The 26,610-nt window shown below is 41.0% G+C and overlaps 1 protein-coding gene across 1 annotated transcript; it reads right to left on the bottom strand.

Moving 5' to 3' along the window:
• Window positions 1-94: 94 nt before the first annotated feature.
• On the bottom strand, window positions 95-18,433 carry HBP1 (HMG-box transcription factor 1). Its single transcript, XM_061467421.1, has 11 exons — window positions 18,281-18,433; window positions 13,925-14,117; window positions 12,583-12,817; window positions 11,584-11,716; window positions 10,701-10,812; window positions 10,450-10,562; window positions 9,973-10,129; window positions 9,282-9,426; window positions 6,709-7,038; window positions 2,809-2,950; window positions 95-1,196 (listed from the first exon to the last, which is right to left on the bottom strand). The coding sequence occupies exons 1-11, from the start codon at window positions 18,293-18,295 to the stop codon at window positions 1,179-1,181; spliced, it is 1,593 nt and encodes a 530-aa protein (XP_061323405.1). The 5' UTR covers window positions 18,296-18,433; the 3' UTR covers window positions 95-1,178.
• Between the last annotated feature and the right edge of the window lie 8,177 nt (window positions 18,434-26,610).

The following is a 26,610-nucleotide window of genomic DNA, read 5'->3' as shown; positions in this document are numbered from 1 at the left end:
GACGGGTTCATGTACAGAATTCCATGCACAAGGTGCTCATCCCGCAGGGTGGACTTCACGATTAGTCCACTCCATTTCATATAATACACACCACCAGATTTTAATGGATTTATTTGAAATAATATACAAGAATATAGTGTGCAAAAATCTGAGGGGCAACATCACATAGACGTGTCATAAACTGAAATTTACAGTTGTGATTCTTAAACAAAAAAAAGGAACACACAGCTGTTTAGCAGACAAAAAGCCATGATTGTAAAAGTTCACAGCAGAAGCAGTTGGAATCCTAATGCAGCTGCTCTAATTGTAGACAGTTGGAGGAAAAAATAGTAAAGTGCAAGTGTTGCACGTATAGTTAAGTGCAAAGTTTGCCCCCACCGTAAAGATGTCTTATGGCAAAATAAAGTATTGTAGAGTATGTGGCAAAGACAAAACACAGAGTTAAAAACTATGATGGTGATGGTATCAACAGCACCATTTTTCTGGAGATAACGCTATTTGTTTCATCCTGTCCCGGGCCACGGTTGCCACCGGCAACAACAGCTCTGACTAGTGCCAGCTTGTGCAGGATCTCTCGCCCCCTTGTGGGGACACATTTCCTCCGGGGCAATGCGGGCAGCGGCTCCGCGCTCCTTACGCTGTGCTCGCCACACTGCGGTGCGGTGCTGGCGCCTGGCTGGGCTGGGACACTACCCCACAACGCACCTTGCCATCTCAGAAAAGCCCAGGCCCCAGACTCGTAATTAATAATATGGTTGTGCAATACATATTAATCAGCAATAAGAATCAATGTATATAAACAGCTGTTACATATTTTAAAATTCCCCTTTTTGTACATTTTCTTTTAAAAATAAACATTTATACACATCTCCCTCGCCTCTTTCTAAAGTACTTTAGCACCACAGGATATCCATTTTCAAGCCTATATTACCTGATACATATATGAAGTTTGGAAGAAAAATAAGGCAATTTGGTTTAAAATGTTGATAGTTTTAGCTTACTTAATGTTCTATTGTAAAAAGCAAATCTGCACTCATACTAGATCATTTCCAACTTGATGGTGCCAGTATTTTATGGCCACGCAGAGTCACAACAAATAGTAAGACCTTGATCGTGCATCTTCTTGCCATCAAGCAACAGCCATTTTGTAAATACAGAGTTAACAGGAAAATTCTGGCTTAATGCTGTTGTGAGCCCTGAGAAAAGAGAAAACCAGGTTAGCTCTCATCAAGCGAAGGGGAAGGAGACATTATCTTAAATCTAGCAAACCTTTGTTTTGAAAGCCACAAGTACTTGTAATCATTGGTCCAGCTACTCTGAAGAAAACAGAAAGCCCAAACAGATTATTTTATCCCCTCATCATCAAAAGACCACCAAGACTTCTTTGTGGCAGCCCAGACTCCACCATCCCCACCATCATTACTTGACAAGGTAACCACTGCTAACAAAATTCTTAGTTCATTAAAATAAAATCATAAAAAAGGTGTTTCCTGCTGTTAACACTGCAGTAACAGGTCCTACAAATACTGTTACCTTGGTCTGAAGACAAAGGAATATCCTACTAGAAGGCAGGGTGAGAAAACCATCCTTCCCAAGGCCAACTATTCCTCTCAGCTACACCCAAACACCCCCACCGACTTCCCTGAAGCTGACAAGTGCATGTGTGAAATTGACCTCACCACCCAATGTCCAAGACTGCAGTAGTGTAAAAGCAGAATAAATACACAGTATTATTTTAACTAAACCCGCAAGGAGATCTAACAGAAGCTGTGACTGTTGATTAAAATAGAATCCAGTGAACAGAAAAACAGCTTGTTCCTTGCAGCTGGGGTTCGGTGAAATCTGCAACAAGGGACTGAAAACTCAGCACCAAGTATATAAGCAATAAGCAGCAACTGAGAGTTGGAGCATTTCTTAGTCTTAAGGCAATACTTGTATATGCTCTTGAGAAAGTAGCCTCAGTTACACAGAAAAGGAAAGGGGCTAACTTGAGGATGGAATCTTAAACCTGTGAAGCCCACACTATACACTAATGCTCCTACGCAGGCATAAAATGGATGATGAGAGGACCTGGCGTTCTGTGCACAGTGTGGATCTTTCCTTCCAGTTTCTCTTCTAGCTGAACATGCAGGCTGGCAGAAATCTCTTTTTTTTTTTTACTATGTTCTCTTTATATGACTTATAAGCTTGAAAGCCCTTATCTTAATAGGTTCACTGCTGCAGACTCTTAGAATGGCCTTCTGCAACGTGGAAAACAATTTATTTCCCTACAGAAGAAGTGGTATCTATTGTATTTATTTTACAATTAAAACAGAGTAGTAAATGAAAGGGATTAATGGAAAAAAATAACTTGCTCCCTCAGTAACTTCACATCATATACTGACAAATTATAAGTAAAAAATATAGAAAATGGTAAAGAAAAAGCTTTTACTGAAGAAAAATGAGACTGAATCAAAGCAGGATTTTGTAAAAGTTTAAGTGTTTCTGAGGGGACAGATGTAATTTAGGTACGATCCTGTGAACTCAGTTACTTCAAACAAAAGGTGATGTGCTCTTCCTCTGCCTTTCACAAGCACACTCACTTCCAGTCCAATAGAATTAATGGAATTAGGAAAATGTTCAGAGACCCTCGCCTGATCTGTCTCCTGAAAACTGTCCAAAAGGAGGCTACCCAACACAGAGGAGCCGAATGAAGGTTTGGGCTACCAAGAAAGGAGTAGACAGCAGGTTATCCTCAACAAAACCCACTGTCGCTACCATATGAACACATTTAAGTACACAATGAAGAAGAAAGCTTCACAAACATACAGAATTTGTTCGTTTTCGTTTCCAACAGTCAGGATTTAGACGTTTCTGCTCTTCTGCCAAGGCCTTGGCTTCTAGCGTGTACATCCGTCTTTCTTCGTTTTTCATTTTCTTCCACCTGTCACCAAGTATCACACTTATGGCTCTGCAAGACAAATGTTTACACTGTGGTCAGGACAGGGTGTTAAGAAAAACCCTAATTTTGTTTTTATCTGAGCACTTCAAAGAAGACAAAAGCTAAGTGTTGAAATCACACACATACAGAAGTCAACTGTATCTTCAAGTTTTTTTAGAACAATCCTGTTTCTGATTATCTTCTCATACTTCTTTCAACAGTTAAACAGCTGAGATTCTGTACTAGCTCAGCACGGGTCGATGCACATTCTAACATTTCAGCGGGTGTATATTTGAATACACAGCAACTGACATAAACCAGCAACACAGGGATGTTAAAAAAACCACCACCAAACGGTAACTCACATGTGTTTCGCTCTACTTTTGTACTAGAAGATCATATGACAGATTTGCTGGAAATATGTTCTCTAATAATTAGGGCAATGATCTGAATATGACCTTAGCCAAACAAATACTTGATTAACTGCAAATCCCCGTGTCTACCTAATAGATGTGTGTAGCCTCCTCCACCTTTAATCCATACTGGGCAGAACATAATGCAAGTTCCCATTCCTACGCAAAAAGATCTGTTCTAACAATGAATTGCTGAATTGCCTTCCTGCTCCTTCTAAACTTGCTGTCTTTTGGACAGTATTTCCCATTATTATCATGCTATATTGCTCAACTGCACTCCCAAATGCTGGATCATTATTCCCTTAAAACTTTAACTCCATCCTTTAGCAAAATGAAAATCTCTAAACAGCAGCTCTTTTACCAGTGTTCAACTACTGAGCAGGTGCTTTAGCTTCAGATTACAGCAATCAACCTTCTGTGATCAGCTTTAAAAAAAAAAAGAAAAAAAAAAGGTGCAAACAACTCTGCTTCATCATATTAAAAGGTTCCTTGCTGGCAGCAAAGCTATTCACAGAATTTCCAACAGAATCAAGAAGAGCAGAGTGTCAGCAACCTCTTCCATAGGCTGATGCACATACAGCATTTCTGAAGGCTTTTCTGCACTGTAACAAGAAAATGCATTTTAATCCTGCAAGACTGTGTAGTACTCTTCAGGCTTCCAGGAGCTGCAGAGCACCCAGAGAGCACAGCAGGAACTCCATCGAGGCTGCCACTCAGCCTGTGCTGTCACACGCTCTGGTGGCTCCCGAGAGCAAACTCAAGTTGCAACCAGACCCATCCACATCAAATCCATGTGCACAGCCTGTCTCTCTGGCAATGGTATTTCTGGTTTTCTATCCAAACTGAGAATCAGTATCTTGGGTCTGTCACCAGAAGTAAGCACAATTAGCAGATTTTCCATGTTTTAGCAGTATTCAGAGGCAAATCAACAGCACCAGAAACCTGTCTGGTTCTGGTCACCAGGTTATACTGGGTCACTCATACCCCCAGGAAAGAACATGGTGACCCAGAGAGAGCAGGTTTGCTGAAAAAAGCACTGCATTTCCAAATAAAATAAACTACAAGATCTTTGTATTTTAAATGTAAAAACACGTATTTTATTATCTCCAGAGGAAAAAACTGCACTGAGCACTGAAAGTGAGCACAGATCTGTACGTTTCAAAAAGGCTGAAAAATCTAATGCAGAGACAAAAGCTCCATTTTGCCAAGGAAACAGTTCTGTGAGCAAACCACAGAGACTGAAAAAACATGTGTACAGAGAAAGTTCCTGACATAGCAGAGACTTAATTCACCTGACCAGAAACAAGAAAGAAATTGTTCTACTGCTTCATTGCCTTACGTGTCCTTCACCTCACCAGAACTTCACAGCACTCTGTACTCTGTCCTCTTAAAATGCTGGTAAGGTACCTGACAACTTTTTAGCAACTGGGATACAACCTCTTACACTACAGCTAATTCGAAAGAAATTGTCAAGCAGTAGTTGAGAATGCCTCAAGTTTACTTAGTAATTATGTTCAGCAAGAACAAATACTCTAGTTTAGGTGATTTCGTCTTTAGAACATACACTACTCAAATTATTCAGGTTATTTCTGAAGGCACAATCAAGTCCAACTACAGTCATAGTGAGAACATCTAGAAAAGAAACAAGTACTACTCTAACACCAGTTTCTCAAGTATGCTTTACCGTCCATCGCGTTTTTAAGTACCATGTGAATGTTGACTTGTGTTCTGAATGTTTACAACTCACTATCTTGTTGACATGGCTTGAGCTGCTTTGTCTCAGAACTTACCATTTAATTCCAAATACGTCAAGGTCTGTCATTTCTTATATGCTAAGAAAAAATTAAGCAGGTGTAGCAAACATAGGAACTGCAGTGTACAAAAGTACTACATGTAACCAACTGTAAGATCTACTCAGTAATCTGAAGTAGACATATACTAAAGTTAAAATCATGAGAGTTGCCTCTCAGCCACATTTAAGCAACAGTAATTGAATGCATATATAATCAATTATCACTAACTTTGTGATTTTGTCTGTATGGAATGCCAACAAACTGCATCCAAATGCACTGCCTTCTAACTGGGATGGTGAGCCATGCATTCTGAAGCTTACTTGTAACTTTGTCTTCACTTTCCATCAAGGTAAACCTGCTTACTGAAATATTCAACTTATTTTCACACATCCGTCCAGTTGCAGCTCCAGTTCACTGCATCCCTTTGAAATCAGCATTTTAAGATAAACCATCATAGACTTTCCTAGCTGACGTTCTGTTTGATCTCTCTTTGATAGTTGCAATGAGTTAGAAGGCAGCAGATCTGCTTCACTGAAGCTACTGTAAACACCGCAGAACATCACTGCCAGGTCACACAAGACTGCCTGGAATTTAAGGTTGGATTATTTGTATGACAGGATTTTATTTCTCAACACCAGTTCCAGCCTCCTTACCAGAACATTATAAAATAGTTAAATTAAAACCCTCTCAAAGCCCTGTCACCTTTAGTTTTTACCAGATTTAGTACTAAAATCTTTAGTGACAGTGTCATTTTTATAGTAACAGTTTCATGATGTTATATATGTAAAAAAAATCCGAGTACAAAATCAGTGTATGTTCATGGGCTTTAGTTCATACTTACATATGCACAATTAGCATAAATATTAAGACTATTTAAAACATTATAATGGAGAGCTTTATGAAAAGAAAAATAATTGTTTAGACATGAACATGTGTATAGATAAAAAGAAGCCAAAAAGAAACCAGCAAAGAACCTTCCCTCCAACAGAGTCCAAAGAACCTTCCCTCCAACAGAGTCCAAAGAACCTTCCCTCCAACAGGCTGCTGAATGCCTTTAGGACAAGCAACATTTGGCAAGGTACTGTTTGGATTAAGATCTTTCAGATACCCCAACAATCAGTACTCCATTTCTCAATACAATGTGCAGAGTGAGGACAACTCACTCTGACAGAACTTCACTGAACAATTTGCAATATTATGCCAAGACCTAATCAGAAGGATCAGAAATTCCCTTTTTCCACTATAACACATGAGGAGAGAGCCTGGTGCTTTTTTTTCTCCTTTTCTCACCAGCATAAACAAAGACTGTTGTGTATTTGTGACTCTGCCGCTGCACATACAGACATACATCAGTTGCTTTACCCAAATGCTTTCTCAGAAGGCAACAGTGCCAAAAACGGCTTGCGTCCTATTTACCGAGTCTGCCCATGGTTTAAGATTTGTGTCAGCATCTTTCAAAACTTGTTCTTTAAACAATGTACACACATTTTACTTCAAATGCAAAATTTAGTCCACTTAAAGGTGGGACACGGGTATTCTATAAACTCACCAAGAATAACAAAACTACAATTTGTGTCATTACCTGTTGTCTTTCCCTGGATACATCTGAGTGTATTCAACTCTGTATTTTTTGGCAAAAAGCATGAAGGCATTCATTGGTCTTTTGCACTTGTTTGGAGAAGTGGCACTCACAGTACTTGCAGTCCCTGAGCTATGGCTTTTGCCAGCTTTGCTGTACAATGAACTGGAGGAAAGATGTGATGATGCAGTAGACGCACAGTTTTTACTACTGCACTCTGATCTCTCAGCCTCCTGACTGTTTGATCCTCCACAGGACAGAGAAGCGCGACGCTGGCGAGCCATGCTGCTTAGCACATAAACTGCAGAGGAATCCATTGGGGTAAAATCGTAGCTGCAAGAAAAAGTCATTATTAGAAAATGATGGAGTAATTTTCACATAAACCCCTTAATAGCCACTCACTCTTCATCTATACTACATTTATAGTATTTGAGGGGTTTTGTGAGACATAATGATTTGTACTTGATGCAGATGTCGGTATGAAAAAATAACCAAACCTCAAAAAAAAAAAAACCACCAAAACTTTGGCACATGAGTTAACAGTATTTTCAGTGTGATGGCATACTGCAACTTGGCAAGGTCTGCTGTGTACTACCAATTCTCCGGCTGTATATCTGTTGTACACTGTCTTCAATTTCATCCTTGTTTGAAATAAGCTTCCCTCTTTCCTTTTGTCCTTACCATAAATCAAATCTCATCTGTGAGTGACAGGTACTGGAAGGAACAACTAATGTGGGAAGAGTAAGTGTTGAACTCACTTGAAAATATATATTAATTACAAATATAAAACCACTATTAAAATAAATTCTATTATAACTTAAATACGTATTATTTTATAGGCAAACCTTCCAGTGAGATTAGAAAACTGATGCATACTCTTTCATTTAGAGCTAAGTCTGCCCTCTAGTGACAAAAATGTGAGGTTCCTCAATACTTCAAGGTATTTCAACAGCTTAGATGAGTTGTTTCCATACAATTTAGACCTCCAAATTCTGTGAAGTACTGTAATTTTTTTTGACCAACAACTACAAATTAACCTCTCACCAGTACAGAAGAAGTTTAATTCCACAAACTGTTATCTCCAGGAACCACAGACTATACTGCCTTTAGCATGCTATATAGGGAAAACACACCCATAAAGGTGATAATCAGAGATCTAAAACGCTAAATTATCACCACAAAATAAACATAAAATATCTATAACTCAAAAGACTCTGCTCACCCACTGCTCAATGCGGCTGTAGTTGTGTAACTTGTGGCAAAAATAAGGGCTTTGAAGAGCTTTTTTCAGAACTAAGCAGAACTAATAACAAGGAAACACTGCTAGTGGTAGCCCAGCACTCCCATGCAAAGGCAGCTCCTTTCTACAGGGCAGAACCATAAGCAAGAGTGGGGCCTGAAGATTTGCCTCCAAAATCCCTTAGAAAAGTAGAAAACAACTAAGAAGGGATAATGCTTGTAGGCAAGCTCACAAGACAGTAAGAAAGAGCCTCTCTGTTGTACAAATAGTCCAGCACCCTTCCTATTCCTAATCTCCTTCCCATAACATAGCAACAGGGTTTTGCTTTTGAATTCTTCTGTCTTGTTATCCACAGCTGCTGCTGCATACTCCTTTCTCTGTGACTTACTCCATCCTGTCCAGAAAGACAAAACAAGGAATTTGAAGTGTCCACGCCTGGCTTCAGGATAAGAAGCCACAAGTGAGATGTAAATAGACTGATTCTAACAACTGTCTATGCATGCAGTTAGGAGTTAATAAGAAAAAAGCCAAGACAGCAAATGAGTGAAGACAAGCACTTGAAACAATATTTTAAATTCTTTTTTTCTATTGTAAGAACACCGAAAAGCAACCAGACTAAAAAAAAAAAAAAAACCAGATGTTAAGAAGGAGCTAACATCACAGGAGAAGCTGGATTTTACTAAACCTAGAAATCTCAAAATATGGAAGTATGCAAAGTATGAGAAAATCTTATGGGTAATATTATTTCCTTAGAATAATTTATGTGGACAGTACCTCTGAAGGTCATCTGGTTGAACCTCTTGCTAAAAGCAAGGCAAACCTCATAACTGATCTTTGAAAGTTCAGTAAATTTGATATATTGGAAAAGAATCACAAAAAGCTGAATATACAAAAATAGCAAGAACTAATCATGAAAAGTGTACCCTAAAGCTATAGCACATACATTTATTACTAAAAAACTACTAATTCAGATGCATAGCTGTATAGGAAGCACAACTTAATAGCTATTGTGGGAAAACTGTCCAGACTTTTCAAATATAACCCACTTTACCTGTAGAATTTATACAGATAATACAATACAGATGTATTTACTGCTTCATATAATTGCTCTTAAACTATCATATTACTTCACTCCAAGGTGAAATAAACTTTGCAGCTTAGCACAGCACGATTACACAGCTTTCCTAGTATTCAGTCTTTGGTTTTCCCTCTCATTTATTTCGTATTACCAAAAGTTTTCTCTCTTTGCTCTGCATAATGCTTCAAATTCTTGCAGACATAAGGGGTCTACTCATTAAACGTAAGAACTACTGGGGCCACTTTATCCAAAAATTACCTTTTAAATGTATCAAAAACACCTGAATCATCAAAGTTAATGGCATCAGGGTGTCCAGGAGGTAGACACAGATCTCCAAGATGCATTTCACAGCATGGAATGCCATGCTGTACCACAGTCAAGCTTGGATAAAAAGATGACCAACCTGAAGTGGCAAAGAGTTAAATTAGACAAACGGCCAGACAATCTCTCTAGCTCTTAACTGGAGCAATCCTATATCTCTGTATGATTATCACTTTATAAAACTGTTCTGCTGCAGCTTCTTTCACCCAGATGAAAAAGCAGAAACACTTACTCCGGGAATTCTTACTGCAAATAGTTTTAAATCTAATTTTTGCAAAAAAGCAGTCAAAACCTGGTAACTTTTATCATCAGAAGTTTCATGTCTAGCCAGTGAGAAAAGCTTCCCTTATGTGTAGCTTTCCTTTATCCCCCCCCCCCATTTTTTCTTTCTCGAGATCCACTTATGTCCTTGATCAAATCTTCCCGTAAGAAACATGCAGTATTTCTGTAGCTTTATAACTTTACAGTTTTGTCTGTTCTAATTCTGGATTTATTTATAAAGATAGTAAATTGATTGTACAACGCTGCTTTTATCAATTTCTTGAGCAACATGGGATGCAATAAAATCTGCAGCTGCTTTCTAAGAATGTTTTAATATACAACTAAGTATACTTATAGCATTTCATACCTTTATTTTTAACATAAAAAGGGTGATCGAGTCTGCATTCTACTGTAAGCAAGCCATCTTCCACTGTGCCAGGATCAAAAGTCAGCTTTAGCACTGACTCACCAAAGGAAATGCTTTCTTCATGAGAAATCAACTTCAGACCATCAGAACCATAGCCCTGTAAACATACATACAGTTCAAGAAAAGCATACACCTGTGCATACTACAGGTGTATATTCACCATCTTATATTAAAAAATACCAACATTCTAAGTGCTCTTGCTAGAAACAGACAATGTAAAATTCAAAACATACCTAAATTAATTCAGTTTGATTGCTTTATAGTAAGATGCGCAAATAGTACAGTGAGCAGCTCTAGGCAAGTTTAGTGCAAACCTATCTTCCTGAGACAGTAATTACAGGCAAAGGGATAAAGAACATTAAGAAATGAAGTATCTGCTCCAGGTATTGAAATGAATTTATCAGAACTAACAGCTACCTTGTATGGACTCGCTGGGACATTTTCGTCTTTTCCACAGCTTTCAGATCTTGCAAAATCCTCAACATCCTGCCATTCCTTATTGCGTCCTTTATGAAAGCACAAACGAGAGCCTAAGAGATTTTAAGAAAAAAGATTAGTGTTATGTAAAAAAGTCTGTGCTACTAAAACAATCAAACAAAACCAACCAACGAACCACAAAAATACCCAAGACAAACCAAATACTTATTCAGTGATACATGTTAGGTTACCTTTTAGAAAACAATGCCAAACAGTTGAGGGCCAGGAATGGCACCATCCTAAATCATCATCATCTGAGAGTGATGACATGCAGAAAATGCCAGATTCTGATTCACTATTTGCCTATTAAAAAAAAAAAAAAAAAAGCAGAATGGTGGTGATATTTTAGGGTTGGTCTTGTATGTCTTTAGATACATCCTTGACTTTGCATCTCTGTCATTATTTTGCCTGAAATACTAATAGAAATTAGTATTCTATTAGTATTAGAATGTAGCAAACGTAAATAGAGTACTTTCATCTCCCTCTCTTGCAATGTGCCATCCAGAAATTTTGGGGTTTAATTCCCTGAGATTCACTTCACACCTATGCTTATTTTATGCTTAGGTGCAAGCATTTTACAAGCCATCATTCACTCCTTGGCTGTCCACTGAACCACTCAAAGCACACATTACTCCTTGATCAAACTACTGGAAAGCTGTAGGGCCAAGGAGGTTCCAGATAAATCACTGGGAAAAACTCAGTGTCTTTAATAGGGAAGTTTCAGACACAAATTACTGCACAGGAAGGGCAGAAGCAGGACCAACAGGTTTTGTGCATCTAAAAGGAGATGGTTCTGTATTTCCTTTTCAAGACAGTAAAAGAGTTAACGTAATTTTTTAAAGCTTGCTATAGAAGGAACTACAAGAGAAGCAGGGCTTTCTTAGAATCTCTTCACAGAAATGTAGACTCTGATAGAGCACTACAAGCCTATTGTGTTTGGTAAAAAGAAAAGTGACAGAAAACCTAGCTTAAATAGAAACAGTATTAGAACTAAACAGATGACTTTTAACACTAGTTTATCTTCTCAAAAAGCTTAACCCACTACTCATGCATCTCTACTTCAGAACAACTCACCCTTTCATGTCTGACTGGTGTTTCATCCACATCATTCTTGGAGAAAGTGGGATCGTTCTTTGAAGATCCTGGTGGAGGACGTGCATAGGAATGTAAACTTTTGCTTGTAGCTATTATGTGAACAGGAGATGATCTGTAACAGAAAAACGTATTTTAAAATATTTCTGATTAAGACAACACAAGACTTAGCTGCCATTACTCTAAAATGCTTTTGTTTAATAAATATTTCTATTTGCATTAGCTGAATACCAATAAACTTCCCACACCCCAACATTCAAATGGCATGATTAAAGGGTGCAAGCTCAGGCAAAGGGAGTATTTAGCATAACTCCTGCACAGCTTCTATTATACCACCCAAATGACAGTGCTACCTCCACATCAGCGTCTCGTGGTCACAATGCTGACATTTTTACAAGTATCTTCAATACCCCATTCTTACTATACATAAAGACATCTGCTCTGTCCTAATGATTAAATCCCAAGTGCATTACTGCACTGCATTTAATTTTCTTATTATAAACCTAAGACCAAAGCTGCACAATAGAAGGTGAAGCCCAGAAATTTCGCTTTTCACAGCCACATGGAATTTAAAGATATCAAATCTGAGAACACTATCAATAAAAAAAAATTGCATTACCTTTCCAATTAGCTCTTTTAAAGAAAAAAATCTAAAGTCAGTGAGCTAGTATTAAGAATTTAATGTAACGATTTTTCATCTGCTGCTCCACATGAGGTAAATGCCCATAATTTCTGAGCTTTCTGTGGTTAGGCAATGTCCTTATACCATCCTAGCTCATTTGTGCCTGGCAATTAAGCAGCTTTTGCAACAGGCTCTGAAACAAGTCCTGTGCAATCTGCCACAGAAGGATAAAGTTACTATATAGAAAGATCAAACATAGGGTTCCAGTCTGAAGTCAAAGGGTGTCAAAAGTGAAGGAAACATTTCTGAAGGCATTATTACAAATCTTCACAGTTCTAAACTGAAATGAATGTCAGTACCTGTTATAAAAAGAGCACTGCATCAAAGGACTCTGAGGACTTGTGGCTATATTTGCTAATTCTGTCAACCAGTTCACCCCATTCTCACAAGAATAAGCACTTTCTGAACTGCTGTTTGAGGTATGTTGGTTCCACAAAGGCCTTGAACATTCCTGATGCGAAACATCAGCACCAAGCTGAAAAAGTGCAGGTGGGGTAGAATCTGTCTGCACAGCCTGTAGTTCAGGAAGATCATCTATGAAAAAATGCACAAATCAAGATAATTATACCCACTGCTAAGTTTTAGTTGACACCACATCTTACAAATAAAGATCAAAATGGACCAACTGATTTTACTTTCTGCATATCACAACTACCAACATCTCACAAATCCTACTCATAATACTGGCAAAATGGGCACAAAAATAATCACATCTTCACTCTACTATACATTCATGCAAGCAATTTAAGTAAAACATTAAGTATGTAAAAATGCAGTTCTGGTTTTAAAATTTTTACTAGACTGACTAGTTTACAGAGCATTGTACTGCAGAACTATGCAAAAGAAGCAACATGCTTCACTAAAATACTAAAACATTCAACAAAAGGCAACTAAATTAATCTGTCCTAGCAGGTGTGACACTTAGAGTTATCAATACTGGGGGCTGCACAGGGTAAGAGTTTTCCACGTTTTCACCAGGGAACTGGAGTGAAATAACTGAGAAGTCTTGACAGCTGTGTACACAGCTTGGCAGGGGTGAATTCTTACCAATAATCTCCACATTTCATGTTACACAGAAGAGCAGAAAAGAGCTCAGCTTGTTATCAGAAGTCTGTGTTACAGGCTTTCCTGTAACTAAGTAGCATTATTCTTAATCACTCCATAACTCCAATGAAATGTATTAACATTTCATTGCTTGTATCAATACTTCCTAATGTACGTGCTACTCTTCTCCAAAATGTAAGAACTGAAGTAAAATGTTCCCCTAGCCCAGAATCTCTATTTGCGGCAGATCTAAAGCAGTGTAATTTCCCTTTAGGAGGAGCTCTTGAGGTTTCAGTTTGTTATTCTTGTACTAAAAAAAAAAACAAAAAACAAAACCAACTCTGGAGATTAAGAGCAGAAATTTGTAGCTGAGTTCAAGAAAATATTTAAGTCAACAGGTCAGTGTTTCAGACCTGGAAATGGGTTAAAGGAAAGTGACTGCAAAATAAGACCTTAAGATGTCATAATTCACTGTCATATTCCCTTCCCTACTGAAGTTAAAATCAATAATCTCAGGCATCTTCCAGTAATCTCACTATATGAAAACTACATCAAACTTCAGGATTTGGCACCTTCTGAGAAAGTCACATTGTTTACCAAGTTCCATGTGTTCATCACAGGATGCATATCCAGGAGAAGAGGGCAGGTTTTCATTACACTTCAGCAACTCCAGTGACTCATTCATCCCTGAAGTTCTCTTATCCACTACCAGAAGAAGTTTCTGAACAGCATTAGGCATTTGATTTGTCTTCACTTTCCACACCATGTTAGGATGCTCCGAAGTATCTGACTTTAAAGAGACAGAGGTTAAAAATTTGTACACAAACTGTTTTAAGCTGCATCTGACAGATTATATCATTACCAGTACCCTAAATCCTCCATAATCTGTTGAGAATCACAGCATAATTTAGCTTGAAAGGGACCTCTAGAAACAATCTGGCACAATCCTCACAGAAAACAGATCCAACCCTGAAGTCAGATGGGGCTGCTTGCAGCCCTGACCACGTAAGTTTCTTGTATCTGGAAGGATGGAGATTCCCTGACACTCCTCAAGAACCACTGACTACTCTTGCTGTAAAGAAGCTGTTCCTTATGTGCGGTTTGAACTTCCCTTGCCACAGCCTGTGCCCACTGCCTACAAGAGTCCAGGGTCATCTCCTCAACCACCATGCAAGCCAAGGTAAACAACATTCACTTGGTACCCTGAGCCACACACGTCACGTCACAGAAGGCAACCAGACAAGTCAGACAAGATTTGCCTTAGATTAATCCATTCTGGCTATTCAGAGTCACCTTCTTGACTTTTAAGAGCCAGGACATGGCTGTCAGTAGGACCTGCCCCACAATCTTCCGTGAAGGCTGAGGTTAGGCTGACCAGCCTGTAGTTTCCTCACATCCCCCTCCCTGAAGCCAGGCCTGAGATTTTTTTTCCTGCTGCTGGGAGCCCTCCCACCACCACATCTGCCACCTTTTGGAGACCATCCTCACAATGACACTGGCCAACTCCCCCTGACACATCCTATCCAGTCTCACCAACTCATGTGTGACAAACTCACAGAACTGGCCTGCCCCTAACTTGCTCTCCCTGCTATAAAGAACTACCTCGCTCTGTCAGATGTGTGTTGCTAGGCCCAGGGACCGAAGGAACCTGAAAACAGGTTTTGCAAATAAAGACCAAAGCAAAGAAGATGCCAACCTCAACCTTTTGACATTAAGTCCCCAACGCCATTCGGCATCACACCTGTGTTTTTCGTAGTTGCCCTTTCATATCTGGTGCATCCACAGAAGCCTTTGTCACTGCCCTTCACATTCCGTGCTGTCTCAACACTAGGTACAGTCTCAAACACATTTGTCTGCTAACATCCTTTGCTTTCCATTTGCCTGGAAAGAAAAAGAAGCCTCTACTAGTAGACTTCACTGCAGTTTCATTTCCCCAAATCCCATCACCGTAACATTTATACCAACAGAAATACTTTAAATCATCTTCAGGAGTCAGAACTGTGTGATTATTCTACACAACCACTGCCTCTAGAAGCTGGAAAACAAGGTTATCTACTGGGTTTTCTTTTTAGATGATGATGATGAATTAAAGCTACCCCAACATGATTACCTTGTGCTTTAATGAAGCATCACTGAAAGACTAACGAGTCCCTCACAAGAGCAGAAAACACAGCTTAGTTAAAAAAGAAAATCTGAAAAGTCTACCACAAACATGTCCACTAAATAAGCTATCATGCACACTAGAGAAATACAAACTGTAGCTAAAAAGTCTCATATTTTTATGTGAAACAGTAACCCATCACACAAAAAGTTCCCTTAGTAATACATAAAAATCCATAACAATTATTGAAAAAACTCCCAAACCAGCCGTTTTAATAAACAGTTAAAAGGCAGTGTGAGTATACAGCAAACATTAACAATATTCTGTATTTTTACTCATTCTATGAATCTGTTTCATTAAGCTTGTCCTGTACATAATATGGTTCAGACATAACCCTCTGAATTATAAACTGGCCCTACTAGAAAAGGTTTGACCTAAGCAGTAATATTTTTTTTTAATTGGAAAATTTCTAACTTCTCGTCTCCCAGTCTTTGGCGTACGGGCAAAACTTACAGAAACTTTCATTCCAAATGTAGAAAGATTTTTGATCCTACTCAAATGGCAGTACTACAAAGCTGCAACAGTGCAATTCTAATTTTAAGGAGGTAGAGAGGGAAATTCCTCTACCACCATGAGGGACAGCAAAATTACAGAACAGCACAAGAGTAGAAAGTTCAGCCATTTCTGCCAGAAAAACAAGATCTCAGTAGCACAGGTCAGGACCTTGATGTTTATCTCCACATAATCAACTCTGAAAAGACACTCCTTGTTTTTCTGGCTTGTCTACATCTTTCCTTTCCCCCTTCTATCTTGTTTTGCTCTCTATTTTTTCTCTCTTCCTTTCCCATTTTCCTGCCAAAACGAGCAAGCTAACATGTTTTGGGAATGTTACCTTCTCCTTCCTTTCTGCCAGCTGCCAAGATTTGAAAGTGCCTCCCTGGTATCCCAACACACCGAAGGTCAGAGAGAAGGTACAAATACAACACGCTCATCTGACAAAAAAGACATTATGAGAAACGAACTGTTCTTCCAAGTCGTAAGAATTTATCTAAACCAAAACCACCCGTGTACAAAAGCCAAAATCTCCTCTAAGAGATGAATTAAAAACAAAACAAAAAAGAAAGTGTCCAACTTTACTCTTTTTTTTTTTTTTAATTCTACTTGATTAAAGCCTGCTTTGGACATCACGTGCTTCTCTTGTTCTCAGTTCTTCAATGTTTTGGAACATTAAGGGGAATGGTTAGCTTGTAAAGTTGGGGTTTTTTTAACTCAACTTCATGTTCAAAACTTGTTGTGACAGATGTTTTTAGAAGTATGCTTCACAGAATCATAATTACTGCCATTTTCTTTAGAAGCTGAATCAAATAATTTACGAATCTCTGCTTTAAAATAGGTCAACTTTTCACACTAAACCAAACAGCAATACTAACAAAGAGCTTATTGACTTATATGTATTTTTGAGGGACAAAAATAAGTTTGGGACAAAAGTAAATAAAGACTATGGGTAAGAAGGGGTTCAGCAGGAACTGGGCAGCATCCACCCAAACCGCACTGCGCAGGAACGCCTGGGTGGAAGTGCTTCCCGTGGTTTTCCTTCTGGTATTTGCCTTCCTTCCCCCAGCCTACCACTGAAGTCTCAGGCAAGGTCTATGCCTACAGCAATTCACTGGATGGAGTTTAACACGGCGAACAGCTTCTCCAAGCAAAACACAACATACTGGCAAGACTGGATCTACACCAGGGACTTTTATTGGCACAGCTGCTTTGATCAAAGAGCCTCGCTCCACATCTCCGACTCGCACAGCTGCGCCAGAAAAACGCCGCGGAGGCACAGCCTCGGAGGAGCACAGGACATGATTCATGATATTTTTGCACAGACAGCCTTTTAGCATTACTGAGGCCGAACCCTACCTTCTACCCAACTCCATCAATGTCTGCTCCCCCCCCCCCCGTGGAGGAAGCACTGCCCTCCCCGCACCATTTAAGCGCCCGCCGCGAAACAAACAAACACTGATTACATAAAGAAGGTATTTACGACAGAATTAAAGGTGCATGAGCACGCAGCACTCCCCGTGACCCCGGGCGATGGCCCCGGCCGCCGCAGGGGAGCCCCGTCCCGGCTCGGAGCCTCTGATACTGCTCCCCCCTTCCTCCTCCTCCTCCTTCCCCCCGCCACTGCGGGCCGGGACCGCGCTCCCCCGCTCCCCCGCTCCCCCCCCCCCAGCACACACCCGCCCGTCATGTGACCGCGCCTGGACGCTGTCCTTGTTTATAAACTTCAGCAGCCAGCGCGCATGCGCCCAAGGCCCCATTCATTCACAACTGCGTAACAGCCCGGCCCGGGCGCCCCCCCCCCCCACCCCAGCCCACAGACCCCGCTGCCCGCCATGACGCCCCCGGCCGCAGCCGCCAGCCGGGTTCGGCCTCCTCACAGTTCCAGGTCCCGTTCCCCAAGCAGCCGCTGCTCTCCGCGGCGGAGCACAAAGCCCTCGCGCTAACAGAGCGGGCGCCCCCGAGGAAAAAAGGGGGGGGGGACACACCCGCTCTACTTCGGTCGCTCCGCGGTCTGGCGCCGCAGATGACGGGCCCCGAAGGGGGTCTACGCTCCCTGCGCACGCCGCGAGTTTCAGCCCAGCAGCGCGGCAGGGTGGCGGCTCCGCCGGGCCGGTGAGCGAAGGCGCCCAGTAAACAATGTCCGGGCTCCTACCACCTCCGAAAGCCAAGAACCAGCAGCCTTCTCGGCTCGGCCCGCGGCCGCCGCCGCTCCCCTCCGGCCTGGCGGACCCCGTCCGTTCCCCGCCAGCACCTCGCGGTCCCCCAGAAGCGGCAGCTCCAAACTTTGCGGCACTTACCAAACCCGTCGCCATTACCAAATTCCCCTCGGCTCCCCCCCGCCTCCTCCCCGCAGCGAAGTCCCGCCCCAGCCTGGCCGTGCTTGGCCGCCGAGTGGCCGAAGATGACGTTGTTCAAGCCTTGGCCGTCTTCTATTGGGTATCTAGTCTGCCGATCAGGAATCCGCCCGGAGGGCGGACATGTTTTGACTCTCCTGCGCTGCGGATTGCACAGCGCAGCACATCAATCACTCCCTTGCGGCTCTCCGATTGGCCAATACCTCCTCAGGCTCTCCAGGGGGTGTTCTGGGAGCTGTAGTTTTCTCCGCCGCCGCTGCCTGCCAGCTCGGACGCGATAAGACGACAGCCCCCAGGATGCCCCGCGTGGCGCTCGGCTGATAGTAAACAACAGTCACAGGGACACGTGTACCCGCGCCGCTGGCCGCCCGCACCGCACCGCACCGCACCGCAGCGAGTCCGAGCGCTGAGCGGCACTGACGGACCTGGGTTCTGCCCAGGGACGGGCGGCGGAGCAGCGGCCGCCCCGCTCCCCCGCCGAGCTGCCGGACCGGGCGGGGCGCGGGCCTCGGGCCCGAGATGGCGGCGGGCTCCGCGGCGGGGCGCTGACTCACGGCCTCAGTCTGGAAACAGTGACTGGGCTCCCGGGTGGTGCCCGTCTGTAACGATCCGCGGGGGGCCGGCGCCTTCCGTGGTTGCCCACGGTGAACTAGCGCCCCGCAACGCTACTGCGAGACGGGCCCGCTCCGCTCTCGCCACGGCGTGCGGAGGTAAGAGCAAGTTGCTAAAGGTCAGGGAGTGAGTCAGCAGCTGCGCTTGGTCCGGGCCCCAGCCTCGCCCCTAGGATTTGTTTCGTTAAACAAGACGCTGGGAGTAGCTTGGGTCCAAAATACAAGTTGGTGAGGGGGAAAAAAAGCCCAGCTTCTTAAAATCCACGCAGGTCTATAGTCCTGCTACCCTATGAGTGTCTTGCGAGTGTCTCCCAGACATTTCCATACATTTATTGCCAGAATAACAACTTGGTTTGGGTATGTACGACTCCTGTTTTACTGTCAGAGACACTACAGGTATTGGCAGGGTTTGCCGGCCTACACAGTAGCTCTGGGTGACTGCAGAGCCAAGAATGGACTCCTGACTACCTGAGGCCAAACTCTCATCGTAAAATACATCACTATGCGTGATCTGATGCAAAGCAAATACATGCGCAATTCAGAACAATCATCAGGGTTTGAGGCTGATGCGAGGATTTCAAGATTTTGCAATCGTTGGGATGTTTTCCAAGAAAAGCGTCCCTTCCTTATCCCGTTTTCAACATCATCCCCATCACGTGAACGTGTCCCAAATCCTGTATGAAAGCTTGTATTGTAATTTGGTATCTACAACAGTTCTGACTTTCCGGCACGCTAATGAAGCTTTGGGAGTAAATAGGTAACAAGAACCCCACAAACAACCGGTTAATTGTTCCAACTTAAATAGAAATGTTTCCCTATTTAGAGCTCTCTGCAAGCTCTGTGTCCCATGAAACATGTCGTTAGTGGCCACTAGAGGGAACGCTGGTGTTACTGTTTCCGCGGGTCTACAGGGGTAATGCAGTTGAAAAAGGAAATTAAAGACACCGAAGTCGTACTTAGCATCAAAGCACACTCGGTGTGCAGGTGTCCTTGGCACATCAGCTTAGGGTTTGACTTTTCCAAGACGTAAGAGCCTGCCTGTTAGTAAAGGCATTGCCATCTGCAAGGCACTATTTGAAGAGAGACATTACTTTCAAAAACATGCAGTATATTCTGCAGCATGAATTGGAAATTATTACTTCTTATACGTGCACGTGCAAGTTCAGCTTGGAAAGAAAAGGTAGAAAAACAATGCCATGGAATTTAACTAAAAATCTTCTGTGCTTAATCATGTAACAAACAAACCCTTCAGAGGTCATTTTCCCAGTTAAAAAACGTGGGAGTTATTTGAAAAAATGCCTCCAGAAGAAATATGGAAATTGATGTTGAGATTCAACTATTAAGTGACTAGACAGTGTATTACAATATCAAGTGTCTAACCCTACATCCCACAAGCTCAGATTTTGCCTATATTTAGAATTCAGGCTTTTCCTAAATAACTGATACGTCTTTATATAGGAAGGCTTTCATGGTGTCCTCTGTCAAAAATACATTTTTTAATAAATTGAAAACTGGTAAACCAGGAAATGTCTTTCTACACCACTCCACAATAAATTTAACTTTGAAGTTGTGGTGTTCTTCCTCCCTTTCTCTTTTGATCTCCCTTATACATCTGAACAGCCTTTAGGCTCTTTGGAGAAAGACTTAAGCTTCTAGGTTTTTTAATGAGTTTTGATGCAGACCCTGCATTTCCAGATCAGGACTTGTGTATGCAGATGTCTCCATTCTGCAAACAGGCTACTCTGCTTGTGGTAGAGCGATCTGAAAGGCAAAACCCCCAGTTTGCTCTCCTGAAAGTTTTGTCTGCTGCAGGGTGGAAGGTGGAGAGTACAGAGGCCAAATCAAGCAGCTACAGAAGATACAAAATTCTGTCTCAAGCCCCCTCAGATTCTTCAGAAAAAGACTTGTTCATACCTTGTTATGGAGCATGTTTCCACCCCACTGTAGGCTTTTTCTACCCAAAATGAAAAGCGTTTTCCCCAAACTAAATGTTAAATCTATTTGCCGTGCAGGTTCACGGTTCTCTACAAAAACTTACGTGAGCATGCTAGGTGTGAAGCCAAGTCTTCTGAGATCCATTGGCCCGGATTCCAGATACAGACGTCGACAGTAAATAGCACTGTGGAGTTAAAGCCTCAGTATCACACTTACCATCTGTGACATACCCAGAAAGCACAAAAATATGCATTTTACCTAGAACTGAGATTAAAATCCTGTAAAAATGAGTGTCTGAATCATTTTGAGACAGATATGTAGCAGCTTTTTCATTTGCAAATTACCTTTTCTCCTTTGCATGCATTCAGTTTGCTGAGTGAATTCATATTCACTCAGTGAGGATGTAAAAGAAAATGAGTAAAAGTACAGGTAGTCCATGCAGTAGATGGCAGCAGGACACAAAACTGTATCAAAGCTTACTCACTCAGCCCCTTGGTTGAAGCCAAATATGCATCTTCTGAATTTCAGAATTAAGATGATGTCAATGCCATCCTTCTTGCTCTGTATGCCTAGGCTCTAATTAAATCATTACTCCCCCTTCACACACCCTACCTCACCTTACGCCATGCCCAAAATGAATGGGTGCTCAGAGAATGAATCAATACTGTGTAACACAGACATTGTTGGTAGCTTTGCTGATTCAGTTGCTTCTGCTGTTGAAAGAGAGGTAGAAAATAAGGTGGGGGATTGGGAAGTGCTAATTGTGAGCTCTTGTCACTTTACACATGGCTACCAAGAAGCACAAAACAAGCAGGAGAGACCACACCAATGTAAAATAAAGATAAAAATAAATTTGCACTCCAGCTATTGACCTCTTAAAATTGCCGGCCACAAAGTCAAGAAACCACAAGGTTGATTTGAAAAATGTGTAATATTACAAAGTCATATTAGGAAAATATATACTGGGTTTGTGCCTATCTACTTTTCATCTCTCCTGTCCAAAGGCAGTGTCCTGTCCTGATGACACAGCTGCTACTGCTGACTGTGAAATACAGCTATTATTGTTTTAATTCTGCTACAGGAGCTTTCACATCCACATGCAGACATCCATCTTCAGTGACTAACGACATACTCACCAGGCATCACAGCAACCTTGCTCACCAGAGCTTCCACTTCCACCCAATGGAGCAGCCTCTGTTCTGCAGCCATTCTGCCAGACCCTCTCACATCAATTTTCTCCTTTCATAATGACTTCCAAGCTATTTGTACTCAATTTCTTCTCCCAGCCTTTCGTAGCTAGCTGCAATGGCGGTTGGGTTTCCACCTTCTTAAAAACCACCTTAGGCATGCCTGCTCCCATATTTCACCTCTTTTTATCTCCTCACAGAGGATGCTGTTGGGAACATGGAGCAGAGGAATAGAGGACTTGTTCGTCCCAGAAAAGATCTTTATTTCTCCAGCACTAGAAGGGAAACTTCACTTGTCTCATGCAGTGATTCAAGTTGGGAAGAAACAGAACAAGTAACATGCCAGGTGTATATTTTGTATTGTTTTCTTCCAAGACAGGTTAGGAATTAATGAGAAATTAATTTCACGTCATTATGGCAAAGATTCCAGTTTTAGCTAAACTTCTATCACCTACAAAGATACAGCAAGATAATAAATGACAGATATATCAAGAAAAAAGAAAGACTTGACATATCAAGAAACAGACCAGAAGAGTGATAAGAAAACCCTATATCCCAGCTCAAAAGTTGCAGTAAAACCAGTCAAGAAGAGACTACAGGTATCTGCAGGTTCCCCCTATGCTGGCTAGTAAATTAAAATGCCAGGGAGCGTTCCTGGGCAATGGAATACAATCATCTGTCTAAAATTTATTATTTTTTTAGACTAGCCCTGGCATGGATTTTGTGTGGGCCAATAAGAAATAATTTTTGGATACAGTTGGGGAGCTACTATAGGCCAAGGACTATTCTCAGTTGGCCATCTGCACATAGCTACCCATGTGGAAAGCTGGAAAAAAGCTTGTAAGATAGCTTATAAATGAGCCCACAAAAATACTGAAAAACACAATGAATGTTGGTCATTCAATGCCTTAGTACTAGCAAATAGACCCAGGCACATAGAATTCCCTATGATGGGTATAACCATACAGATGCAGCCAAAAACTAATGGTACAGTGAAGCTAAGATTGATTGAGACAGTCGCACCACCTGACTCCACAAGGACAAAGATATAGCATGGTGGTACATTGAGTGGCCTTTTCCAAAAAAGACATTTATCAGAACTGAGTTTCCAGCATCTTCAGAAACATCGGGAGCAGGTCCCAGATGCTCACTCGGCTGCCAGGGAATTAGTCTTCCACAGAGACACCTGAACAGCACATTACCCTTTCCCAAAACTTCATAGCTGTGCAGCTGAAATAATTCAATACCTTAAAAGAAGAAAGAACAAAGTATTCATACCATGATGCTATTTTTAGGCCATCCTAATTTAATTTACCTCAATAAGAAAAGATTGAGTCAGCAGATACTGTCACAATGGCCTAGTGTAACTTAAGCATCAGTTTTTCACATGGTTTTGATTTGGCACAGGTTCTTTTATGTAACGGTTTATGTCTCTTCCCTGTTCCCCTATACATACATATACATCTACCAGTTCTAAGGGAGAAACACAACCCTACCCATGGTATTCACACAGCCATTGCAATGCCATTTCTGCACTCCAGCTCATCTTTATCTGCCGCTGTGGAAGGGACAGGGATGGGACAAGGGGATGTGGAAAGGAGAGTTGCTGCCCAGTCAACCAAACCACTGCATCCCAACATGCTCCCAGCCAGTCACTCCACTTGCCTTACACCCTGCTACTGCCACTGGCTCTTCACCTGGCTGTTAAGAGTGAATAAAGAGAATCTAGAGGGAAAGAAGGAAATGGTTTGAAGAATAGACACTGTTAAAATGTAATTTTCTTTGGGTTTTTCATATCCTACAAAGATTATTTGGCTTCCCTTCAGTCCATGAAGTGAGTGTCCAGCCTGCTAAGCATCTTTCTGAGCCAAAAGGTAGATTAAGAACTTGGAAACAGCCTTGGTATGTATCTGAAGGAAATACATCTCTCAGAATGATTTGAAAATGATCCTCAATTCTGTGTGACAGTCAACAGCACAGATCTGTACATCCTCAATATACAAAGAAACAATTCCTCCCAGAGAAAACTGCACTAATACCTATTTCAGAGCTACAGACACAGGAAAATATTTTAGAAACTTAAAAAAAAAAAACAACCAAACCACCACACTTATAACCATAACATATGCAAATGGATAAAAAGAGCTTGGAACTAACATAAAAACTTTAGCAAGAGCATGTTAGAATGTCCGTGCTCTGGCAAGCTGACTTTGAGCACAGCCACTTTTCAATTTGTTCAGCAAAAGCTGTCAGATGCTGTAAGTGTCTGAAAAAGGACTAGGAATTTGATGTGCCAGGTCTGTGAAGGATGACAGCAGATACTGATTTTATACATCTGGGAATTCCTGATTTTGAAAATCAGTAATGCTTGCCATGGAAAGTCTGTTATAAACTACAAAATTACACAAATCGTAACCTGAGTATCCCAGGGTCACCATACAGAAAGCTTAGAGCACCCAACATTTCAAACAAAACGAAACCAAACCACCAAAGCCAAACCACAACCAAACCCGCCTTTCCAGTAAGAATAGTCTTTACTGAATACAAAAAGAAAACACAAAGAAAGAAGACAGAGTGACAGTGATTTAGGTTGCAGATGGTTTCACATTGCTCTTCACAGATTTGCCCCAAGAGTTCCACAATCAGTCACTTCTGGACCTCAAACAGAAGATCAAAAGGGAATGGTTTCAGGAGTGTTTATTCCAGATGAACTTGAATAAAATCCCATAAAGCACAAACAAATGGCATTTTAGAAGTGATGGCATCAGCACTAATTCCAAGGAGGCTTGTTGTCCTCAGGGTTTGAGTCTTGTGATCGTCTGAGGGCTGTAGTTGAATTTTGTTTCTCATGGTTAAAGCATTTGTAAACATTTGCTGCCATGTGGATTCTCTTTAGCTTGGTAACATGTAAGCCCATGAATGACTTTTTCCTACAGGATTTCTCTTAGGCTTTTCTCCCCTCACCCAGCAGGGCATATTTTCAACATTGGAGCATCTGGGGGGTTCTCTCCCCTTTAGAATCTAGCCAACTATTAAATTCATTTAAATAATCTGGAGAACTATACATCACTGGTGAGGCTGGGGATAGAGGAAAGAAACAAACATGTACATGCCAAGCAACTGCCAAAGCCCTGTTCCTTTAGCAACCTGACTACAAATAAAGATGATAAAAATCTTTAATAACAGAAGCATCAGTTAATCCAAGTATGGACCTTATAAGGTAAACATGATAGCGTTTAAAATTATTCGAGCTATCTTCTGAAAGATCATAAAAAATCAGTGACTTGGTATGATTTCCTTCTTAAGATGAACACTCACCATATTTATGACATGAAGACTGGCATGTTTGACGTGTATGTATGAATAGATGCAGGAGAAATCCCATGTGCTGAGTGATGGAGGATATAATGATCTGGATGAAACTTACAAAGCAACAGTTTATTTCTGTTGGTTAAACTGCCCTGAATTTACCATCAAAGAAAATTACAGAAAACATCCAGACCCCAGGAACAACACAATAAAACTGCTGCAACAGGAAGTTGTACTTCGGGACTCAGAAAATCCAAAGTCTCTGATTATCTTAAATTCGTCACTGCACAGCTTTTGCCCAGATATAAACTCCAAGCAAATCATCAAATACAAAGTAGCTATGGTGATTACCACACAACCATGTAGTCTATTCTGAGCAGAGACAGCATTCACAAAACATCTCTTTATGAAAATCAACATGAAAGAATTCTAGTTAAGAATTATGAATATTTTAAGGAATGAATAGGTCACTTACAGCCTCATGATAATGGAATTATAACACAACAGCATCAATAAACAGAGGGGGTTTTATATAAAAGTGTTGTTTATTGTAAGGAAACTTTAAATATAACCAACGATATTGAAAATATGATGACTGGCATTTATGACCTTGATAGTAGTTTACTGCCATACAAGTAATTTCTAGCATTTTTTTTTTTAATCACATCAAGCTAGTGCAAAATATAGGTAAGCTTTTAGAGATTCAGCATACAGAATGGCAAAGTGTAGATTTTGGTTACCTGATATTTCCTTCTAGTATAACAGGCTTCTCTTTTTTCCATAAATCAAAAGTACAAAGGCAATTTATCGTATGTGCAATTACTCATACCAGGTTTCTAGGTTAAAAAAAAAAAAAACAACCCCCCAAAACCAACAACAACAACAACAAAAAACAACCAAAAAACAACCCCCCAAAACCAACAACAACAACAAAAAAAAAACAACCAAAAAACCCCCCACATTTGCAAATTTTGCTCAAATGGCATTTTTTTGGAATCTGACGTATAATTTATACCATCCTGTATGATATAAATTACACGTTGTTATTATATAATCATAATTTCATTTACAGGTATGTTTATATAAGTTGTCAGAACATATAACTAACTATAGGATAATAATTACATTGACGTACACAAATATATGGCATTAGAAAAGTCATTATCTAAGAAGGAAAGATGGTAATAATTCAGGTGTTTGAAACAGGGCAGAAGCAGCCTTCCTACAATTC

Source organism: Pezoporus flaviventris, unplaced genomic scaffold, assembly GCF_033815535.1.
Source record: "Pezoporus flaviventris isolate CSIRO_AGI_PZ_B2104156 unplaced genomic scaffold, CSIRO_AGI_Pfla_v1 ptg000045l, whole genome shotgun sequence".
NCBI lineage: Eukaryota > Metazoa > Chordata > Aves > Psittaciformes > Psittacidae > Pezoporus > Pezoporus flaviventris.
This window is presented reverse-complemented; position numbering and strand designations above follow the sequence as displayed.